We start from the raw sequence: 24,566 nt of genomic DNA on the forward strand, positions 1-24,566 counted from the left end.
CTGAAACTCATGTGAAGAGTTGACTCATTGGAAAAGACTCTGATGCTGGGAGGGATTGGGGGCAGGAGGAGAAGGGGACGACAGAGGATGAGATGGCTGGATGGCATCACTGACTCGATGGACGTGAGTCTGAGTGAACTCCGGGAGTTGGTGATGGACAGGGAGGCCTGGCGTGCTGCGATTCATGGGGTCGCAAAGAGTTGGACACAACTGAACGACTGAACTGAACTGAACTGAGGCACTGTTTTAGATGCTAAAGATGAAAGACTATAACACACTCCCTACCAGGAAGGAATTCTCAGTCTGCTAAAGAATCTCAAAAAATTAACAATTAACTGTGACAAAACAACAACAGTATTATCAGCTTAATTTAATATGAAGATTAATTTCCAAGTTTCAAGAAATGCTGTGGGTATTCACTATTAGATATCTTATCAAGCAAGTATCACATCATTTTCACACATACCACTATTTTAATCATTTTCCATTATTTAATTACATGGATTAAATAAGAACTATGATGTCAGAGGCTTTCAGAACAAGACCAGGTGGTGTGCGTTGCAGGTCCACCTCCGTGCGTGACGGCGAGGAGCGCTGTGCGCACGCAGCGCCACGTCTGTGCTGAGGTGGGGCCTCTGGGCTGTTTCTGCAGGAGAGTCAGCCGAGGCCCGAGGGTGGGGCTGGCGCCTGGTGAGAAAGGGGGCTTCTCTCCCCATAACCTCCCTCTACAGTTTACTTTTCTTTAAACTAAAAAAGAAGTATTAGTTTCCATTTTGATTGGCATTTCTCTAATAATTAGTGATGGTGAACATCTTTTCATGAGCCTATTAACTATCTGTGTCTTCTCTGGAGAAATGTCTATTTAGATCATCTGCCCATTTTTTGACTGGAGTTCTGATTGGGTGTTTTGTGGTATTTGTTTGTTTGTTTGTTTGTTTTGATACTGAGCTGTATGAGTTACTTGTATATTTTGGAGATTAATCCCTTGTCTATTGCATCATTTCTAAATATTTCCTCCCATTCTGCACATTGTCTTTTCATTTTGTTTATGGCTTCCTTTGCTGCGCAAAAGGTTTTAAGTTTAATTAGGTTTTATTTGGTATCACCACACCAGTCAGAATGGCCATCACCAAAAAGTCTACAAACAATAAATGCTGCAAGGGGTATGATGGAAAGGGACCCTCCCACACTGGTGGTGGGAGTGTGAGCTGGTGCAGTCATTGTGGAGAGCAGCGTGGAGGTTCCGTAAAACAGCAGCCCCGGCCGTTTTGTCACCAGGGACCTGTTTCATGGAATACAGGTTTTCCATGGACTGGGGGTGGGAGAGATGGTTTCAGGACGACTCAAGTGCCTGACACTTATTGTGACTTTATTTCTATTATTACATCAGCTCCACCTCAGATCATCAGGCATTATTAGATCCCTGAGGCTAGAGACCCCTGCATTAAAAAACTAACAGAACCAGCATATTACTTAGCAATCCTACTCTTAGACATACACCTGGAGGAAAAACAAAACTGGAGAAGACACATGCACCCCAGTGTTCACTGCAGTACTATATGAAACAGCCAAGGCACGGGAGGAACATAAATGTTCATCAACGGAAGAATGGATACAGACGATGTGGTAGACACACAACGGAATATTTACTCAGCTGTAAGAAAGAACAAAACAATGCCACTTGCAGCAACATGGATGGGCCTAGAGACTGTCCTACCCAGTGAAGCCAGAGACAAGTGCCACGTGACACCACTTATTGCAGAGGCTTTAATGTTACAAATGAACGTATTTACGGAACAGAAAGAGACTCACAGACACAGAAAACAAACTATGGTCACCCGTGGAGAAAGGCTGGGGGAGGAGTAACTTATGAGTTTAGGAGTGTCACGTGCGCCCTACTGCACGAAGAGCGGGTAAACAGGAAGGCCCTGCTGCACTGCATGGGGAGCTCCGCTCGTTCTGTAGTAACTTATATGGGAAAAACGTCTGTGTGTGTGTGTGTGTGTGTGTATACATACATATATATATTCAGTTCTATTATATACAAATCACTTAATTATACACCGGAAACTAACACACCATTACGAACCAACCATACCTTAATAAAAAATAAAGATTCCTTTTAAAAATAAACAGTTTTAAACAGTCGCTGACATCAGTGCAGACAAACGGTTCTCACTGGGAGGCGCACACGGAGGCCTGAGGGGGGTTTACATTTAAAACTGTAAATCTCCTTATTCCACAACTAAGAATGTTTTTCCCTACCCTAACCTAACCCCAAACAATTGAGTTTGCTTTTTGGCCAGTGGAAAAGTTGAGGGGAGAAGCACAGCAGACAAGACGCACTGATGGGTTTGCGCCTGGGAGGCCGGACGGTCAGTCCTCAGCACCCCAACCCGGGCATAGGCGGGGACGGCCGGGCGCCCCCTCTCCCGGCTGCTCGGGGCGCCCCGCAGCGCGGCGCTGAGCCTGCTCACTGGCTCTCCCTTCAGAGTCAGAGACGGCTGCCGGGCTCTGATGCTCCAGCAGTCCATCGTGGGAAGTTTTAACTGAAGCAATTATAAAATTAAATGCACTGCCACTAAACATACCAGTGCAAACGCCACTCCAGCCTTTCCTCTGACTTGCTGGTTTAATTACGTGGCTACACAGTCACATAAAGACCCACTGACCGAGTTACAAGCATCACTAACTGCTGGGCACGGAACACCTACAGCGCTGGCTTCTCATTCGTTTTCAAGCTGAAAGCCTGAATGACAGTGAGATTTAATAAAACTTCTCAGAGCTAAACAGATGACTTTCACTTTGTAGGTGTACATGTTTTGTTAAAGATTTCTCATGCTTTAGTAAACCAGAAATAATGAAAGGAGTACACACTTTCTTATTTAAAGCCTAATATTTGGAAGAGGAGAGTTGGCACGTTGCTCACAGTCTCAAAGGCAACAAGCCAACGCAAACAAATGTGATTCTCTGAAAAAGAAAATACATGAAGATTCTAAGTATAAGCAGTGATTTCAAATGTACCTTAAGACACACTCTAGAAGCACAGAAACGTCTGGGTATTTGTTGAATGGAACGTAAAGACGGAATATTGAGTACACAGCTGATTCAAAGTGAGGAAGGGGAGACTCCACAGTGGAGGCTCCGGAGCAACAGCGACATGGGGAAGAGGCCCCGGCTCCCGCCCGGCCCCTCGTACTCCAAGGACACCTCCTGACTCCCAGGCTCAAGCACGCGCGGCGAGCGCTTCCGATGGGAATGGTAAACCTGGGACACGCTCAGCTCCATGCTGAATAAAACCGCTATCAAAGCTAGTAGGCAACCAAGGCTGGATTCCCATGTCTTCATCGACTGCTTCTGACACTCGCATCATTAAAAACAGATGTGAAGCGGCCCCAGTCTGCACAGCACATGTGTAGAACCCATGCACACACACACGCGCACGCACACACACACACGTGTCCCTGCCTGGAGCCAGGCGCTCTCCTCCCATCGGCACCTGTACTGACCTCTCCGGGGGCTCTCGTGGTTGAAGAGGATGCCGTTCACTGCGAACAGGTTGTATGCCTCCCGGAAGTTCACCACGATCCAGTACGCGTAGAGCTTCGCTGCCCCTGTTGGGATAAATGTTTAAAAGCAAATCAAAGACAGCGTCTTACTGTAAACAGATTTTCACTCAAACAAGTAACAACTTGCAGAATTTACAGCTCACGATGTATCAAGATAGGGAAAAAATGAATCAAAAGCCAAGGACAAAATAAAGGTTCCTTTGCCAGTTAGTCATGAAACAAGGAAATACTTAAGTCTCTTCCCTCTGTAACGGCCACAGCCCATGCCTTCACAGCCTAACTCAGCTGTAGTGTGCGGGGCACAGCAAACCGACCTTTCCTAGGCCTCGTCCCCTGTTTCTTTAAGGGAGTAGTAAGTGAAAAACCTGAATCTTGATATTCTAGCTGCTTTAAATTTTATCACTAAAGTCTTCTGTGAATATTCTTTTTATAAATATATTAGATGCAATAGATTTGTCTATCTGTTTTAGGGTTTCCCTGCTGGCTCAGATGGCAAAGAATTTGCCTGCAATGCAGGAGATCGATTCGATCCCTGGGTTGGGAAGACCCCCCTGGAGAAGGGAATGGTAACCCACGCCAGTATTCTTGCCTGGAGAATCCCATGGACAGAGGAGCCTGGCAGGCTACAGTCCATGGGGTCACAAAGAGTCAGGCACGACTGAGTGACTAACACTTTCACTTAAGGGTTTGAGCTCAGGGAGAATTTAAACTGGGAAATGGAATAAATACCAGACATATCACTTCAGCTCGACCCACAACAGTCCAGTACAAGGAATCTTGGAGGAAGCAACTTCCCTCTCGCAGCGCTCTGTCTGGAGGGTGCGGTGAGTCAGCAATTTCACCCCAGGGGCAAGAGCAGCAGGACCCCCTGCCTGCGCACAGGCGTCTGGCCGGCAAGTCACGCACCTTGGTCCGTCTGCGTAGCCACCGCCCACCACGTGTCGCCAGCCCCCGAGCAGGACGGGGCCACACGTTCTCACCGTAAGGGGAGCGCGGGTAGAAAGGCGTGGTCTCCTTCTGAGGTATCTCCTGCACCTTCCCGTAGAGCTCGCTTGTCGAGGCTTGGTAGAACCGCACCGAGCTGATAAGGCCGCAGGTCTTCACCGCGTCCAGGAGCCGCAAGGTGCCCACGCCATCCACGTCGGCCGTGTACTCCGCCAGGTCGAACGAGATCTGGAGACAGCAGGTGCCGATGAGGCCACGTTAGTGCAGGCCAGCAGCAAAGACCCTCAGAGGTAACGGCCGCAACTGCTACTCGGAAGGGCTCTGTTTGTGGGAAAATATTATTTTCCAGCAGCAGAGTAAGAGTGTGGATGTCATCTGTTTCTAACATCAGGTGGATGAAAAAATACCTTAAGAAAGTGGTATCAATTCCCTGTGGTAACACAGGGAATGCCTGAACCACATACATCGCCTGCTAACTCCAGGCTGGAGGCCCTGGAGCTGGGCTTCTCAAAACGCAAGCCTCTGCTCCACAGAATCATCGGGGTGCCTGGGTGTCCCCGAAAAATTCAGCTGGAACCAATCTCTGGGTGGGGGGTGGCTAGGAATCCACATTTTCAGTGAGCCCCGTTTAATTTTTATGCACAGGTTAAGTTCAGGAACGTGTGATTAGAACACAGTTGATTGTTAAAAGAACTGTTTTATCTTCTATTTTTAATTAAGCTACAAGCATGACTTTTTAGTACCTTATATTATATACATAATGATGCTGAAGCTGAAACTCCAGTACTTTGGCCACCTCATGCGAAGAGTTGACTCATTAGAAAAGACTCTGATGCTGGGAGGGATTGGGGGCAGGAGGAGAAGAGGACAACAGAGGATGAGATGGCTGGATGGCATCGCTGACTCGATGGACGTGAGTCTCAGTGAACTCCGGGAGTTGGTGATGGACAGGGAGGCCTAGCGTGCTGCGATTCATGGGGTCGCGAAGAGTCGGACACGACTGAGCGACTGATCTGATCTGATCCATAATCATATAGGCTCCCCAGGTGGCTTAGTGGTAAAGAACCTTCTTGCCAATGCAGGAGATGTGGGTTCAATCCTGGGTTGGGAAGACCCCCTGGAGAATGAAATCCTCCAGTCTTCTTGCCTGGAGGATCCCATGGACAGAGGAGCCTGGTGGGCTACAGTCCATGGGGTTGCAAAGTCGGTCATGATTTAACGACTAAAATCACACATATCTTTTAATTATAAGACACACTGAATACAGAAAGATGCTAATGCATGTTGAGTTGATGGGCTTTGAAGAAGAGGGTGTTAAGGAATCACTCAGTACTCTGCAGCTCTCACATGTTTTATTTAAAAATAAATGTGACCAATGTGCTTTTTACTTCAATTAACTGTAAATATAATAAATTAACCTAATATTAAAATCTCCTAAACCAATAAAAACCATTGTCTGAAAATCGCTGTCCTGGCGTACTCACAGGCACACACACCCAGGCAGGTGCGCACGCAGTCAGCCTCGCGCTGCACACAGTGTGCCCCGTCCTGGGGGCCTGCCCTGCCCTCCTCTCTGCCCACAAAACCCAGAGGCCCGCACCTCCGTCCACCCAGCCTTCACTCACTGTCCAGCTTCTCCATTAAAACGAGGCTCCTGAGGGCAGAGTTTCCTTGTGTTGAGCGGGAGCCCTGGGCCTGAAACATGGCTTTTGCTAGTGTTTGGGGGATGAATGAAGACAGCATGTGAACCACTGAGATTTAAATGTGGAACACAGAAATATCAAAACTACAAAGACTAAGAGAAAACACAGGCTACCAGAAGACGGAAGAAGGTTGATAACCCAATCTTACTGAAATAGGTACAATTAACAAGAAACTCTGTCAATTTCAAAGCTTCGGCGTAACAGTTACAACAAGGGCCGCACAGTCCCGCTGCACAAAGATGCGGAGCTCAGAGCAGAGGGCCGTCTGAGGCTGCAGCTGGAGAGCAGGAGCAGGAGGAGCAGGTGCCGCCCCCGACACGCTCACCGCCAGGCCCATCAGGACAGTGGCAAGGCCACCAGGACCCAGGGCTTTAGCTTAAAGTCAAAGGAAAATAGGAAACGTAAGTTCAAATATAGAGCAGATTGCTCTGATCAACATTCAAAGATATAAACATGTATCCCAGAGTTATCCTCATTCAGAGAGGAGTGGAAATCTGAGCCTCCCACCCAGAGCGCTGTGGGGACCCAGATGAAGGAGCTGGAGGCCTGCCCTGCACCCCGCATGACCAAGCAACACGTGAGCGCGGATTCTGGAAGCGTGCTTACTGGACCAGCCCGGCTCTCGGCACGGGGCTCACGCCACACAGGCCCAGTCAGGTCGGCAGTCACGGCACCCTCACACCCCTCCCGGGCAGCATCTCCTCCTGGCGTCACCTCTGACCTCAGAGCCCTAGTCACCCACTGTATAGTGGCCCAGAGCCCCCAGGCCAGGAGCCATGTGTGTGTGCGTGCGTGCTTGTTTTTCCTGTTTTTGCACCAGTGGGAACCTGAACACAGAGGATGGCATGGAGTCTGAAGTGCAGGCAGGTAACTTCTAAGTGACCTGAGCATACAGTTAATAAGGGAGTGGACTTTACGCGGGAAGCAAACTTGATTTCTGAAATCTCAAGGAAGGAGCCAGTGTTTCCTGAGTACAGATGTTGCCTCAGACCCTCAGAGGCTGCTGCTGCAGGAGAACTCCGTGTGGGAAGAGGCAGCCGGGCCCCGGGCGCCGCCTCTGCCTCCGGGAGACGTGGGACCACACAGGCAGCCGCCCGCTGCCGCGCCTCCTCAGAGCTGGAATCTGCAAGTGAGATTATTAACCAAGGAGAGCAACAATAAAACACCCGTCTCCACGGACACGGCGCTTGGCGGGCAGCGCTCAGTGGGCAGCCACCTCCCGCATCTGGGACGAGAGGAGATCAGAGAGGGCGGGGGGGCCGGCAGGGGGCTGGCCCAGGGGGCTGCAGCCTGGCAGAGGGGCTTCCTGGCCGATCTGGGGTGAGGGGCAGCACTGTTTATGGGGCGTCCACCCTGAGCAGCAGGGCACCCATCCTAAGTGCAGGACATGCAAAGGTGAAGGAGTCCCCCCGCCTGCCTCCGGGTACAGAACAGCGAGGAAAGTGGAGGGGCCCTCAAGGCTGAGGCTACTGGAACTGAGGGGGTGGGGTTGAGACGGCTGCAGGGTCTGGGGACCACGGCGGGTAGGGGCCCAGAAACTCAGAGGAGGGGAGAGGGCATGGACAGAGGAGAGAAGGCTCGGGGAGGAGACACCCACGCAGAGAGTGGAGACAGGGTGGGAGGCCCCCTGATGGGGGGTCACCCTGGCTGTGCTGGGAACCAGAAGGCTCCAGCTCAGACGGGAAAAGCCAAGGACAGAGGCGGGCCACACTGGGGGAGGCGGGGGTGCAGTCTTGCTCAGTGGGCACTGGGGAGCCAGTGATGGTGCCAGAATAGAGGAGGGGCGTTGTTTCAACCGGGCCTTTGCACTGTGGACTCACTCCCGGCCTTGACTCTCTGTGCCCCTGCACCAGAACCTCCTGACACTCACAAGCCCAGTTTTATATGATCTTTTCCTTACTTCACTATAATTATATTTATATTCAAAAACATTTACAATGATAACTTGAAACATCTAACAATCATAAGGTTATTAGTCCGTCAGCGTGTCGAATTCTACCCAGACTAAACAAAGGGGACTGCTGCTGCTGCTGCTAAGTCGCTTCAGTTGTGTTCGACTCGGTGCAACCCCATAGACGGCAGCTCACCAGGCTCACCAGGCTCCCCGTCCCTGGGATTCTCCAGGCAAGAACACGGGGTTGCCATTTCCTCCTTCAATGAGTGAAAGTGAAAAGTGAAAAGTGAAAGTGAAGTCGCTCAGTCATGTCTGACTCTGTGTGACCCCATGGACTGCAGCCCACCAGGCTCCTCCGTCCACGGGATTTTCCAGGTAAGAGTACTGGAGTGGGGTGCCATCTCTGTGCAACTCTACACACCCAACGCAGTTTCCATTGGAAGTGCAAATCGCTCAGTCGTGTCTGTCTCTTTGCGACCCTATGGACTACACATCCCTGGAATTCTCCAGGCGAGAACACTGGAGTGGGGAGCCTTTCCCTTTAGGTTTTTTAAAAAATACTCCAAGTGGACTAAAGATTCCCAGAGGGAATCAGAACATTCATGGTGTCTGGACAAGATAACCGCCCCAGGCACCGTGCTCCTGACAACTCCAACCTCACGAGAGCCGTCTGTCCACTGCCCGCGTAGGGGCCGCCGCCTCCCACCCATCTGATCAGCATGCAGCAGGACACGAAACCGTTTGTGGAACAGACAAAGGACAAGTTTCGATTTCTCTCCGATTCCACTTTTCATCCATAAAGACGAACAGAAACGCTGACTAATCAGAACCTCGGCCCAGTCTCTCAGAACCCACACCCGCTCCATGAACAAGCTCCCCCCACCCACGTCGGGGCCTGACGCACACAACCACACGGCACATCGCTGCATCTTCGATTATTCTACGGTCTGAATCACGGCAGACTCCTGACCTCGGTAACTAGTCCCAAAACCACATAGGTGTATGAAGGCATTAATGTGACACTGTTTTTGGACAGATAATAAAAAAGTGAATGACCAATCTAGCTCTGAGCCCTAGCTGATAAAGTTCACAACTTCAGTCTTCCGCGTGGCTCTGACCACACACACACGGAGGCTCTAACTGCCCTGAAGCCTGGGGCCAGGAGGCCTGGGAGTGACTGGAGGGATTATCTGCATCAGGGGGACTCAGCCAAGAGCCTTAAACACTTAAGCAAGGGATTAAACTGTCTGTTGAAGACAGTCCAGAGGTGACCACAGGATTTGACTCTTGTCACCCGTCACCGCGCAGGCAGTGGGGACTCGGGGAGCCCTCGGGACAGACCGAGTCTGAGCAGTGGCTCGGTAATGCACAGGATGACCGAAACGGTGTCCAATCTTAGCATAAAGCATCCCTTTCTCTTCCAACCACTGTCATGGCAGCTGGAGTGGCCACTACTACACACTGGAGTAGGAATTCGGCATTTCCCTTTGCATCTAAACAGCTAACTGTTCTTTAGCCCACAGACCATCAGGACAGCAACCAGAAAACGAGAACTGCTGGGAACGCCAGGTGGCCCCGAGAAGCCACAAAGTGCACAGCTGCAGGGACGCGGGTGCCGTTTGTGAGGGAAGAGAGTTTCATTAAGACGAAAAGGAGCCAGAGCTCCTGGCAGGAAGCTAACAGCTCAGGGGGATTTAGCCTCAAGGCAAGTGGTGTGTCCGAGTGTCCCGGCTCAAGACAGACCACAGCAGCAGCGCGGCGTGTGGGCACAAATGGTTTTCTGTCCTTTTTGCCTCCATTTCTCTTGAGGTGCTTTTTCTTCCAAAAATAGCACCTAAGCATATAATGTACCAATTTTAGAAGAAATAATATACTAAGCCATTGGGGGAAATGAACAAAACACGTCAGGACACTGAAAACTGGACCGAGGAGGCCGTGCATTTAGATGAGAGAAAGAGAGAGAGGTGACGGCAGCCACACCCTCAGACCCCGTGTCCCCCACGGAGCTCAGACTCAGAATCAGAAAGGAGCAGTCTCACTGTGAAGAGCAGACACGCAGAACAGAAGGCAGTGCCCCCGCCTGTGCGTGGGGAGGCCTCCGGTCACCACCCTCCAGGAGCGCCTTCTGCAGGCACAGAGTCCGAGAGTCCAGAGGACTCAGAGCAGCCGTTACGCGGGCAGAGGGCTCGAGAGGTGAGATTTCTTTCCATTGTGAGCTCTGAGACAGGAAGTGGGTGCAGTGACTCAGGCGCTGCTAAATAATAGAGGATATGAATAGAAAGATGATAAACCTGCTCATTAGGCTCGAGAAGACCTGAACGGGGCACACCCTTCACTGAAGTCTGATTAGGCACTAAATTAACAAAACAGAAGTCCGTCTTCAGCTGAGCGGTGTTTTGAAAAACAATCTGCTTAATATGCTCCCTCTGGAGCAACCCACGCTCTTGAGAAGCAGGTTGTGCATAAAAGAAACCACGGTCTTAGGGGTAGGCACACGCCTCCATCTGCTCTCCGTCATGCCCAGTGCAGGGTGATATTCCGTGAGGACACGAATAAAAAGGAGCCAAGTATTCCAATACCTCCAAACACGGCAGATCTCCTCAGAAAGGAGAGGGACATTGAAATCGCTCCTTCCTCTCAGAACGCCTTTCTCTAAACCCCAGTGTCTGTTCTAGACTGGAGTCACTCCCACAGGAGCAAAATGATGTGAAAACCTGGGGCAGCCCTAAGGCTGAGGCAGCTCAGCGACTGCAGGCTCTAGGGGAAAGCATCATTACCAACAGCGTTGCTGCTATTAACGCTTTGAGTATGTGTTTAGTGCTATTAAATGGCGTTTTAAAAGTGGTATTTTCTATAACAAAAAAGTGCAGAAGCAGGTATTAGCCATACGCTTTCAAAATGTGAAAAAAAATTCTGTGTTTTCATGGGGTTTTTTCCACATTGAAACTGCTGTGTGGTACAAAATTTAGATTTTACAGGAAAACGGAGGTCACGCTGGACAGGATATATGTCTTACTCTCTTTTGAACACCATCCAGTGGGATGCTTGCCCACATGTGTCTCCCTGGGGTCTGTGAGCTGATGTGACTGAGCAGAGACAGGAGGCCGGGTGGGGGGACAGATGGCCACACAGACTGCACGTCAGGCCAACAGACACGAGACCAAGAGGAAACTGAGTTCAGAGCAAACGGGGAAATAACAGCATCCAAGTCAGAGCTGAGCAGGGAAAGAAAGCACTAGAATGAGTGTGTGAGTTCTCAGAAGGAAACGCAGCTTGCTGTGACAGCAGCTTCCTTGGGTGAGGCAGAGATGCCTCTGGGTGTGTGACAGGTGGTGACAAGTGAGGAGAAGGTGCCGCAGGAGGTGCTGACGACGACTGGTCAAAACTCTCGGCTTTCCTCCTCATTTTGTCAACAACCTAAGCCTCAGTCCCTTTCTCCCACATACAGTCCTTTCCAGGCTTATTCCTCTGTATATCTGAGGACACCACACACGTGTCCAGCAACCATCCTCTTGACTGACATGATGGTCAGTGGAAGCAAGGGAAACAAAGGCTCCACGTTCTATTCCAAGCAGCCAGTGAGTAACGTGGCCAGAGGTGCAGCAGGAAAGAGGGCTGGCCTTGAAGGAGAAGGGCGTCCAGGCAGCCTGGGCACCCCACCCTGCACAACGCAGCTGCTCCTCGTGACCCCTATGTCCACGCTGAGTCTACCCCCGAACACCCGGGTCTCTCATCATGACCTTTGCACGGACTCAATGTTCCAAACACATCTCCCAGCCTCTGGTCCTGGCCTTTCTACACTCCATCTTCCACGCTACCAGAATGATCTTCCCAAAATGTAAAATCTAATCAGGCCACATTCTTCTTGAAGTAGAATGGCTCCTCACAGCGTTCAGATGAAGTTCAAACACCTTAGTTTAAATAATTCAAAAACAATTATTTACTCATGCTAAACAGAGAACCAACAAGATCTACAATTCAAGAGAGAATTTACACAAGAGGAAATGAAAATAATAGCACATTCTGAAAATGACCTTAAATATTTCCCCTTAATATCTCTTTAATGTTGACTTCATATATATCCCAAAGAGACCAAAGTTTAAATAATTCAAAAACAATTATTTACTCATGCTAAACAGAGAACCAACAAGATCTACAATTCAAGAGAGAATTTACACAAGAGGAAATGAAAATAATAGCACATTCTGAAAATGACCTTAAATATTTCCCCTTAATATCTCTTTAATGTTGACTTCATATATATCCCAAAGAGACCAAAAAATTAATAACATCAGCTAAAAAGAGGAAAAAAATTTTGAAAACAGGCAAAATGAAACAATAACAGAGTGAAAAAGACTGAAAATACTGGAAATAAGCAGTCAGTGAAATCCAAACTGTGGCGACTGAAGACAGGCAAAGTTTTTAGAAAAGACGCCGAGAAACACCACAGCAAAAGTACACACGAAAGAACGGCCACATTTTGTGAGACTTGGGTTTCTTCAATCTTCAACAGCTAGCACAGAGCCAGGAATGTTGCCCCAAACACACAGATGCAGTGAAGGGAGGGAGAGAGGTGGGGAAGGCTGATGGACCAGGGAACGAGAGCTGGATACAAGCCAGGTCCCCGGAGTCAGAGGCGGCCTGAGTTCGCCGCCCTGAGCCTGCCCTGGCAGGAGCAGGGGGCTCAGCAAGTGCACGCGGCCCGGGGCGCACGCAGGGCTGTATTCCGAGCAGAACTGCTTTGTGTCTGGATGCAGAAAGCTTAGGCATATTTATGACGCCTTGAAAAGTGGATGACCTAGAAAACTAGTGAGTGCCAGTAATTTCAAGTTTCAGCATTTCTGTTATTCAAAAGAACATCACTTTCCTCTAAGATTTATTACAGTAAGACAAGGTCTTAAATCATAGGTAATCTGCAAATGATGTTCTTTGTGTTCTTAAAAACGTCTGAGAAAATGACCTTCCCTGGGAGTTCTCTGAGTAAGATGAGATGTTGGTACCTGCTCTGCCTCCCTGAAATATTACAGGTGCCCTGGAGATTAACTGCCTGGGCAGTGCCAGTGCGGTCTGGGCAGGTCCAGCCTGAGCAGGGGCACCTCCTGCGATGCCAGACACTGCAGCCTGGGCGCTGCTAAGCTCGCCACCCTCAGCGACCCTGGCGTTCATCTGCAGGCAGTGCCAACAGTCTCCCCTATGAAGCCAGGCTTTCACTGCCGTAAAGAGAGCAGAGTACACACTACTAACTAAGCAGCAAAGCCAGGTGAATTAAGTTCATAAGGATGCAGTGCAGCATGGCCACAATGGTTTAACATCAGCTTATCTTCAAACTTCTACACAAAGGTTTAGAATTCACAGAAAGACAACGGCAATATGAAGATGCCCCGAGGGTGAAGGACAGGCCTCCCGAGACCCTGCGAAGCACCAGGGTTCTGACCCCAACAGGAAACTTGAGTCTGGCCTGAGTTTTACTTGTCACTCCCCTCACTGCTGTTAATTTAATGACCCGGGCAGCTGTCAGGGAGACTTGGTAAGAGCAATTCATCTTCCAGGGTCGTCTCCAAACCACGCTGCCAAAGTGCCAGGTTCAGACCACACAGGGTTTGAGAGTGAGGGTCGGGGTGGGGACAGAAGGAGGGAACAAGTGAAGAAGCCCTGGGCCCCGATTCACGGAGGCGATGCTGAGCCTCTTCTGTGACAGCACAGGAAACCAAGGGCTGAGCCTGAGACTGTGCTGCTGTCTGAACCAACACCGCCCTCCACGGAGAGGGACGCACGGCGCCCTGGCCGTCTGCTCACACAGCACAGGCCAGGCCGGGCCGGGCCAGCATCGTCACTGCGGCGTGGACGCGGAGACGCAAAGCAGGGACTCGGGAAACCGCCGGGGAGTCGGGTACAAAGATGTGCAAGGAGAGCCCATTCATTCCCCTTACTTGTGCCAGGAGGAAGGAGAGTAGAGAATGTGGGAAAGGAATGTTTAAAACCTGCTTTCATCTGGTTTTCATTCTTTTCTACATATTAATACGTCCAGATAAAATACCCTCAAAACGTAAAACCCACTGGAAGTTGTAGTGTCTCTCTGACGGGCAAGTTTCTCACATTTTATTTTACTTTCACTTTTTGCTTCAGATACACTGAGTCATGCTATTTGCAAAACTAGCATCCGATCCACTTTAAGTCCTCTTACTGTTTATTCAGTTAAGTATTACAGAGCAACTCTTGAGGCCCTGTCCAGACTCAAACGAAACATACAAAGGTCTCTGCCCTTGCGGGGCTCACTCTCCGGTGACAGGAGAAGAGGAGAGACAATATGAAGAAGAAGGCCCGCAGCAAGTCCCAGGAGGTGAGAGGTGTGCGGGGAAAGCAGGGCATGGTGACACGGATGCCGTGAGGCTCCCTGAGCAAAGGGGCGAGCGCAGGGACAGACGCGCGCAGCCCCCGCAGCTCAGCTGCGTGAGGCTCCGGGGCCGGCTGGGCGCTGGGCGCCTGCCCAGTGCTCTTCTAGCGCTCAGTCATCCGTGAGTCAGAAACTACTCTTGGATCTATTTTACATCTGGAAAAAATGAGGCTCGGGGCAATGAAGGAGCTTGCCTAGGTCACAGCCAGTAAGCAGCAGAGCTTGAATTATCACGAGGGGAAGAATAATAATAACGGGAAACAACCAAAGTGCCACCAACGCCCCGGGTGTGCCTTCACATGAGTGCTTCCTCAGCACAAGCCAGACACGGAGCCGGTGCCCCTGTTTCTCTCTGCAATGTACTACCAGGACGACGCTCCCCTTTTTCTGAAACTGGCTGGCTGTGATTTAGAATCCGCTTGCCTATGGCAGTACATATTTAGGCCATTTCCACCATTCGGAACGTATTTCCCCATAGGTGTAGGATTGCAAACAGTGGCCTAGTTTTCATACAAGCCTGTTTCATTCAGAATGCAGCTAAAAAACACACGGATTCAGTTTTTAAAAGGAGGGAATAATTCTGGTCTTCCCATGAGGTAAACGAGGCACTATGTTCCATAACTTGTAGCTTATAATTTTCACAAAGCATCTACCAAGCAAAGCAAACATCACTCTTCAGCAAACACGGAGGGCATGCTTCCAAGCCTGGGTACCGAGCAGAGTCTGGGGACAGAAAGATGAATGAGGCTCTGCCTCTGTTGTCCAGGAGCCCACGATATATCAGGACACACACACACACACACACACACACACACACACAGTGACATAGAAACACTGAAACCTCTTTAAAAACAATCAGAGCTTCGGCAAGCGATGACAACACTTGCAAGGGAGGGAGTGAATAAACAGGCCCGAGGAGCCAGGCTGCCGAGGATCCGTGGCACTGAGGTGAGCCAGGGCCGATGGCCGGCCCTCGCTGCCAGGCGGGAAGGACGTCCCCCTTGCTGGACAGACAAGGAAGGCGCAGGGGGAGCCCATGCGCTCAGAGACAAGGAAGACTTCCCCTGTGAAGAAGCAATCACCTTGAAATCACCTTATGTCATTTGCTGCTTAACTGCCTGCGGCCACAGCTTCCAGCTTCTTCCTCTTCTCCACTCTTGCACCGAACAACCAGCTGGGTCACACGGTGGTTGATGAACAGAAGCTGGTTCTGGCATAACTTGTGGGGGTGAATTCTTCAGGGTGCCTAGGCGGGGGCAGCAGTACCTCTGCCCAGCTCCCAGCAGGAGAAATCAGGCTCTGGGCTGACCACTCTGTGACAGGCTTCCTCCCCATGGAGTCTCACTGCAGGGGTCCCTGCTGGGGCCCAGCCTTGCAGACCAGCAAGAGGGGGCTACTCGCAGCTGCCCTTTCTGCCATTTCTCCAGTTCTCCTCGTCCCTGCTCCAAGAAACTGCCTCCATCAGCTGGGACTGGGCTCACATCAAAGTGAAAGAAAAGCTCAAAAAGAGAAGCTGACGCAAGTTGAAAGTTCCCCTTCCCCTTGTGTAAGTCTGTCTGTGGTAGCGCCACAATCACTAAGGATGCCAGTTCTCTCCATGGCTCTGCTATCCACTTCATACAGCTTCCAAGCCCTGGGCCAAAACGGCTGCCAAGATTCCTGCCACCACATCCACCCTCCCACCAAGAAGATTCTTCCCCTTCCCCTCTGTGTACACACACACACACACACACACACACACACACACACACACATTTTATAGACTGTAGCAGATATCATGTCTATTTGAAAGTAATTTCATAGAATGCAGTCACATGCCCAAACAAATTATAAAGGGAGTTGGGAATGTAATTATTATAGAAGACGATATACTCAGATAAAAACTCAGAACTGCACCCATGAGGAGAAAACGGAAGCTGAGGGACAAACCAAGCACTTCTGCCACACTAGCTAAGCAGACCTCCAGTCAAGGAGCGAGACGCCAGCCTTTCTGGAAGCTGCACCAATTCCCCAGTAATTCCTGCAATGTCCCCAACCCTGAGCTTGGGAAGAGGCACCCACAGCACCCCAGGAGGCTGGTGCTCATGCCTGATGACCCCTCCCCTCTTCCTGCCCGTCTGCTCTGATGGCTGGGGAGAGGCCACTACAGGGTGGAGGCGGGAAGTGCCCAGAGAGGACAGAGCTGGCCCAGAGGCTGCTCCTGAGCCCGAGGAAGGGCAGCGAGAGGCTGCCGACTCCTTGAGCACGTGAGGCGACGTCACCCTGGGGCCTCCATCTCAGGCTCAAGTCACAGGCCCCTCAGCACCCACCCACTGCGGTCTTCCTAGAAGAGGCTGACTCTCTGCTTCATTCCCAGGCGATGCACCTGGAGGGGAGGGCCCCCCTTTTGGCCTGCGGACCCCTGCGGGGTTTGTCCCCACTGGCCATTTGGTGGGCAGAGGCCCCCTGGGAGAGCAGAGACCCACGGTGCTGTGGGGCCTCTCCAACCAGCAGCGCTGGGGGGTTCACACCTCGCTCCATAAGGAGCATGCGGCACCCTGTGGGGGGCAGAGCATCCAAATCAGAGGGGGCAGGCCCCAAAGCAGCAGGCTCAGGAAGCTCTGAAGACACGTCACCTCCAAGCAGGACAAGAGCCATGTGAAATTACACAGAGAAATGGAGGACCCAGAAAGCGTGAGGAAAGTGAGAATACGGCTACTCAGCTGAGATGCCTAGTGGAGACATGCGACCTAATAAAACACTTAAGAAAACCAAAGTCTCGGTTTGAATTCCAAGTCAATAATCTCCCCAAACATACAGGAATAGCTGCGCACACCAGAGAAGCATAACGTGGCGGCCAGGGGCGCCCACAGCTGCGAGCTGACAGGGAGGAGCTGGAGCCGTCGCCGGGTCAGGGAGACCCTCTGAGCATCAGGCCCCCGGGTGCTGACCAGACCCCAGACCTGGGGGGTTCTCATTGCAAAAACAAGGAGAAAGTCGCCATGAGCCCCCAGCAGGAGAAGAGGAGGGCAGGGAAGGAGGAAACCCATGGGGAGCGGAGACGATCCTGAATGCTAAACACAGATGAGGGAGAGGACCGTGACCCCCGAGCTGGAACAAGATGCCACAGTAACCGTGAAGATAAGAGAAAACCGTTTTTCTGAATGAAAAGACTTGGAAAGCATGCCAACGCATTCTTCTCAGGAAACATACTACCTGAGGATGTACTTCAGAGAAAATAATGGTGATGAATAATGCAAGCAGTGAGTGGCAAACTAGGAAGATAATAAGAATCTCAATCGGCCCAAACCCTGTCCAACAAGGCAGCTGTGGGATAAACTGCAATTGCTCAGAAAGACAGTAAAATAAAAAAGACATGATAAAAAAAGCTGACCCAGTATTTAAAATATAGATTATTTCTTTAAAAAACCCTAGGATTCAAGTAGGAAAGAGGACCTAAGCAAAAAGCATGCACAAGATTTCCTTTCATCCTTGGCAAAGATGCAGTAACATGCAGATGCTATTAAATTCTTGGAATTCATACTTTCAAATATTCTTATGAGAAACAACCAGCAAAGTATAGTTGGAATGCAGAACTTCTAAACAGCTTGGGGGTGGACTATAACTTAAAGAAAATTAGATAAATAAGAGACGTCAGAAACAGAAGGAAAGAAATAAAGGAAAAAAGTGATAATTTTTTTAAAAAACATAAAATACAATGGCAGGGATTAGGACAAATTAGGACAAACAGATCAATAATTAAAATAGATGTGAATGCCTTGAACCTTCCAATCAAGACTCAAAGGTTCTTTAAAAGTATTTTAAAAGCTTAATTAGAAGTTATTTTCAAGACATCTAAACCCGAAACATGAAAGAAAAAGATTGAAAAAAATGCTATAAACAAATGCTAATAAAGTAAAAGTGGTAATACTAACATCAAATAAAGAATAAATCCAGAAAATAGCAAAAAAAGATACTTTGTACAGTTTTTTTAAAGTAGGCTAGCAACACAAAGCAACATTCCAGCTTCTAAATGTATAAAGTGAAAATAGGAATGCAACAGAATTAGACAATACACTTGTACTGGGGGGTTTCTATATGTCTCAGAATTTGAAAGATAAAGTCCTGAGAAACACATCAATGAAGGGAATGAGGAGGGGGAGAGAGGGAGAGAAACGGGGGAGCTGGGGTGTGGGAAGCCAGGACATGGGGTGTCTCCGGGCAGACGGAGGGCACAGGCTCCCTGGCTGGAGTGGAGAGAGGCAAGGGCTTGGAAGGCTGCGGGGACCAGACCAAAGAGCGGGGGACAGGAGGGGCGGTGCGCAGAGCCCTCCGCTGGGTGCACCTGACTCCCTCGGTGCAGAGGGGACCTGGCGAAGGAGCGGGGGCGCCCGGGGGCTCCAGGGGCAGCAGAGGAAGGAGCACGGCCGGGCCCCACCCCTGCCGGCAGAGCCACCTCGCACGCTCCAGGCCTCCAGGAACCACGGCCACAGGGTGCCAGCGGAGACGCCTGCCGAACTGGCAGCGCGAGGAGCACATGCGCGGCGCTGGACTTGCAGCCCGGCTGCACCAGCGCAAGGACACACGGTTCTAGCCACGGACACAACAGGTCAGGAGGGAACCCAGTGGCTCCTTCCGTGCCCACACACAGAAATGAAAGGCTGTCAGATACACATTAATAGCTTAATATTTTGGTATAGATATTTTATGAGGACAATTTATTTGCAAACATTTAAACCAGTTATGAATCCCTGTGCCTCTCTCTGAGGTCCTCCGGTCTAACCAGTGGTCCACCTGCCCCTCGTCTCTGCCCGGGCCCGGCTTCCTTCACTCAAGACCCCTCAGAGGCTCCCAGATGCTGATGCACTTCAGGCAGCTTTGCACAGCCTTCCGCCAGCGGGCTCCAACTTGACTTTTCCACCTGTTTCCCGCCGCAGCCCCGCGGATTCCCATGAGCGTCACCACAGGCCCCTTTCATCACCCACAAACCCCAAGACCACGGAGCCTTTTCCTCCCTTGAAGCAGTGTCTCCTCTCCCGTCCATATTCGCTGTCACTCCCACGTGTGAACCGCTGGATACAGAACTGCGGGGCACAGCCCCGCCCCGCCCCGCCCCGCACGGTTGGCTACTGACACTCACAGAGCAGCAGGTAAGCTCCTGGTTCCAGTGGGACCACACGCACCTCCCTCTCACTGACTCAGCACCAAGGCCATGTCCATAGCACCTTTTATCCAGGGGGCTCCCGTGGGTCAGAGAGCCCAAGGACTCGCCCAAGATCGTAGCACTGATAAGCCGATGTGCCAGGATTCAAACCAATCATACACCCCCCACCACGTGCTTCTGTGGCGCTAGAAATCTAGGGCAGTGACAGAGGACAGGCTGAGCTGACGCTGACACACTCCTCTGGTCAGCAAGCGCCAGAAACAGAAACATCAACCAGTGTTTAAATTGACGCTTTTCTTGGGATTTCCCTGGTGGTTCAGTGGTTAAGAATCCGCTTGCCAATGCAGGGGACACAGGTTTGATCCCTGGTCCGGAAAATCCCACATGCCAAGGGGCATCTCAGCCTGTGCTCCACAGTGACTGAAGCCCGAGCCCTAGAGCCTGGGCTCTGCAACATCAGAAGCCACCGCTGTGAGAATCTATGAGAGAGAAGCTCCTGAAACTAGAGAAAGCCCGAGCGCAGCGACAGAGACCCAGCATAGTTGAAAATAAATAATTTTTTAATGTTAAAAAAAAAAAAAAGATTTGAAGCTCCCAAAGCAGGGGGTGTGGGTTCAATCCCTGGTTGGGGAACTAAGATCCTTCATGATGTGCAGCAATGTGGTTTAAAAAAAAAAGATGAACATTTCTCTCATTTTCAGATCAGATCAGATCAGTCGCTCAGTCGTGTCCGACTCTTTGCGACCCCATGAATCGCAGCACGCCAGGCCTCCCTGTCCATCACCAACTCCCGGAGTTCACTGAGACTCACGTCCCTCGAGTCAGTGATGCCATCCAGCCATCTCATCCTCTGTCGTCCTTCCAAATGATAGAAGATATTATCCCAGGGAACTCCGACAGCCTTTGAGCCGCTGGACACTGAAGACTTGACGGAAGGACTCCCTCCTCTGGGGCTGGTCCAGTGCTGTCACTGACTGAGGCTTTCCCAACCATCACTGCCTCAAGGCTGACAGGAAAGCTCCAGACTCGTGCTCGGTGAGTCAGGAAGCAGGAAAAGACCCCCTGAGCCGGGCATCCACTGACATTTCTCACAGTCCTGCAGGGAGAGGGCGGGGCTGACGGAAATAAAGACTGTGGGTAGAAGAGCGAGGGACACAAAGACAGAGCCTGGCTTTCAGCAAGGTCTAAGTGGGTTTCTGGTATTTGGATTTAATGCTGCTCTTTAGACAATTATTTGAGCTGATGTTTGACATTAGCTGCTGAAAACTGTCTATAAAATACAGCAACTGGAATTAAACTAATAAAATCTTACCCAGTATCAATCCATAGATGTAATAACTAGATAAGAGTGGTTAGCAGTGAGCTAGCAGATACTTTATGAGTGGGGGCCTCTGAAGGACTTAAGAAGTACTTACGACCACTTATAAACAAAGCCCCGCTCTAAGTAGTCGGAACATTCCTGCTACAATCGTGTTTGCGCTATGAGTTTGCTTAGTGGAACCTTTTCTAGGCGACCGTTACGGTGAGTTTTAACAAGCCTGCGTCTGGAATTGCTCAAATCCTGACTCAATGGGGCCCGGATTAATAAGGTTTTAAATTACCTCAAAACACTGGGCCTTGTGCAATATGTGAGGGATCACTGGGGCTCAGGGCGCCCAGCGCGGGGCCCGACCTCGGACCAGAAGGCTCGGTCAGCAGTCCTGCGGGTTCCCTGACGCCAGCTCTGGAAAGGGAGAGGCCTCGAGCGGGCAGACACGCGGCTCCCCTCTACGCAGCCGGGGTCTCGGCGTCTGAACTCAAGCGTCCCCGCTTTCCTTTCCGTCAGCTCGGGCCGTGAGAAACTGGTGATGCCGGGGGAAGCCTGGACCCCGCCTCGCAGGGCTCGCATCACCTGTCGGGGTCACCGCCGCCTCTACCCGAGGCACCTCGTGCTCCCAAGGGTCCCTTTCATCCCTCCCCCACGGCAGACTCACACTCATCACCCCTGCCCTCCTTTCCAACGCGGCCACCTGAGTCCAGAAGGCCGCCCGGCTGCACCAGAACAGCTCTGCCCGAAGGACCTGCCCCACTGCCCCACTGCCCCACGTCCCGCCCCTGCCCCTCAATGCCCCGCCCACTTCTCCACACCCCGCCCCCTGCCCCATCCACACCCCGCCCACTTCTCCACGCCCCGCCCCCTGCCCCATCCATGCCCCGCCCACTTCTCCACGCCCCGCCCCCTGCCCCCCACCCCAACGCCCTCCCACCCCCGTGACAGAAAAGCAGAAGTCATCCAATCGTTTGGATTCAGAGATAAAGGACAAGAAGTGGGTGCTGAATCATTGTTCACAGCCATGCATTTTAAACAACTCTAAATAGATTCTTAATTATCAATAACTAAACCTAAAAATGAATATTTTACATGTTGTTTTCATTGTCTTATGTATTTTCTGCATTAACTAAAAACACACTTTTCAACATCATTCTACCCTGTCTGCCCACCAGTAATTTTTCACCACCTTTTCCATTCTGTAACTAAAAAGCTAGCGAAGTACTTAACTTTTCCCCCAAATAAATCAATCATCACAAAATTACTTTACATCAATTTGACCTTTAAATTCATTTACATGTATCCAAAGTGCATAAAGTTTTCAATAACAGTGTTCAAAGCAGTGAGGGGCACAACTCCCAGGGTGCACTGCAGATATTTTGCCCTTGAGTGTAGAAATGGTTTGAGTAATACCCTGAGTGTAAGTTCTTCCTAAAAGGGGAACACCGATCTGCTGTGATATAATTTCCTGTCTTATAATTCTTCCTTGAGGTTGAGAAAAAGTGACAGAAAAGAGAGTTTTACACAGAGCAGTCTTTGTACTCTTTAAAACAGAATAGAAACTAACAAGAGGCTTAAAAAAAACCCAGATTGATCTGAGCAATTTGTGATTGGTGAGTCACTTATCCTTTGACAGCTTCAAGCAATGAAATTTGGGGCCTCAGGGCCCCTCAAATCATCCTTGAGGTAGAGTCCTTTTTATTTGTTTGTGGGGAATAAAAAGCTCACCTAAGGAAAACTGAGGTAAAAGCAAATGATGCCTTTATAATGCACCAGGAACTGCCCTCTAATTGGAAAAAAAAAAAAAAAAAAAATGACACAATTCGAAGCACATGAACCTCTGGGGAATGTTATCTTCCTGGTTACTTATAATGAAAAGTTCTGTGAGGAATGTGCCTCTCAGGTTAACAAATGTCCTCTTGCCACTCCCCTTCTCTCACTCACTTTCTCTTGAATGTGAGATTCAGGTTAACGAATGCCCTCTTGCCACTGCCCCTTCTCTCACTCACTTTCTCTTGAGTGTGAGACTATATAGCTCAGGGCTCTGTTTACTCACTATGTTCTCAAATTTACTAGGTTTTCCCAAAAAAGGGTCTAAACTTTTCATTTCTTGGTTTTTGGAGTTTAAAGCCATCTGCACCATTGAAAACATCCTCTAGCTTTTCAGAGTTAAGTTGATGACATTTTAGGAGAAAAATATGTTCCAATGACTGTAGGATTCTCAGGAAAGCAGTGAATCTGGCTATGCCAATGGGCATATTCTCATGTCTTGTGTATTTGGTTACACAAATCTTTTCTGGTCGTCCATAAATGAAACATCAGCACTTAAATGCAGAGCAGCATGTTTTACGACGACTGCGTGCTATGGCTTCATTTTATAATTAATTTCAGAATATTTTTAAAATTATAATTTCTACCCCGTTACTTCTGAAATACAAACTCCAACATTTGTAATTCTAATCTTGTTTACATCTAAAACTGCTGTGGAAATAAGAGGCACTAACTATGCGGGAAACCGTATCATCTTTTCTCATTGTTTGAAGAGAGTGTACACCAGTTTTTTATCACACAGAAACATTTTCCTGGCACTAAATCTCAGAAGAAAACTATTTTCAACATCATTTTTATTGAATACATTAGATTCTTATTTCTCCTATTCATTCTTGATTTAAAAAATTAAAGTACAGCTTAATTTCTAACCATTTACATCCATACTTCTTGTTTATGACAGGGTCCCTCTTCAATGCCTATGGGGTCCATACGTCACAGGGTGGGCTTGAACTCGCCCAGGCCGCCTCTGCCAGCCCCCTCTGCCAGCCCCACACAGCTCCCCCGCTGCTGAGACAGCTCCCCTGCTCCCGACACAGCTCCCCTGCTCCCTCCCTGAGCTCAGTAGCTGACAGCTCACCCGAGCATGTGGATGTACGGCTCAGATGCTAGTATTCTACACTGCCGGGCAAAAACAGAAGCGCATCCTATAGATACCGGGATAGAACCTAACTTAGCTTACCATTTCCTCAAGCCACATCTATACGCCATTATCAGAAAAAAGGCCAAAATACATTCGATTTTGAATGAATCTTAGACCAAGGAGTACTTCCTGCTCTTCCCAGGAACCTGCCAAAAATACTCTTTTAAAAACTCCTTTGAAGTTGTTTAAACCAAAAATAACAATAGATTGTAAGATTTAAAAGATGCGTGAGAAGAAAATCTATGAAAACAACTGCAGCACAAAGACCAGGATGAGAAAACGGAAGTATACTGCTGTCAGCTCCTTGCGTTATATGGGAAGTGGTCTAATACCGTGTACAAGGACAGGTGGAGCTTCCAGGGGCTCAGTGGTAAAGAATCTGCCTGCCAAACAGGAGATGTAGTTTCAGTCCCTGGGTCTGGAAGTTCCCCTGGAGGAGGAAATGGCAACCCACTCCAGTGTTCTTGCCTGGGAAATCCCATGGACAGAAGAGCCGGGCGGGCTACAGTCCATGGGATGGATCTCAAGAGTTGGACACGACTTAGTCAACTAAACCACCACCCTCACCAAGTACAGGTAGAGAGAGATAAGACAAAAGCGCGTATGAAAAACGCACTAAAGCACTCACTAAGAATTTA

The 24,566-nt window shown here is 49.8% G+C and overlaps 1 protein-coding gene across 1 annotated transcript in view; it reads right to left on the reverse strand.

Moving 5' to 3' along the window:
- Positions 1 to 24,566, reverse strand: part of GMDS (GDP-mannose 4,6-dehydratase) — a 436,801-nt gene that overhangs the window by 240,014 nt on the left and 172,221 nt on the right. Inside the window, 2 exon segments of the mRNA XM_070360877.1 lie at positions 3,510 to 3,614; positions 4,550 to 4,742. Of these exon segments, the coding sequence (XP_070216978.1) occupies positions 3,510 to 3,614; positions 4,550 to 4,742 (298 nt within the window).

The sequence above is a fragment of the Bos mutus genome, chromosome 23 (assembly GCF_027580195.1).
Source record: "Bos mutus isolate GX-2022 chromosome 23, NWIPB_WYAK_1.1, whole genome shotgun sequence".
NCBI lineage: Eukaryota > Metazoa > Chordata > Mammalia > Artiodactyla > Bovidae > Bos > Bos mutus.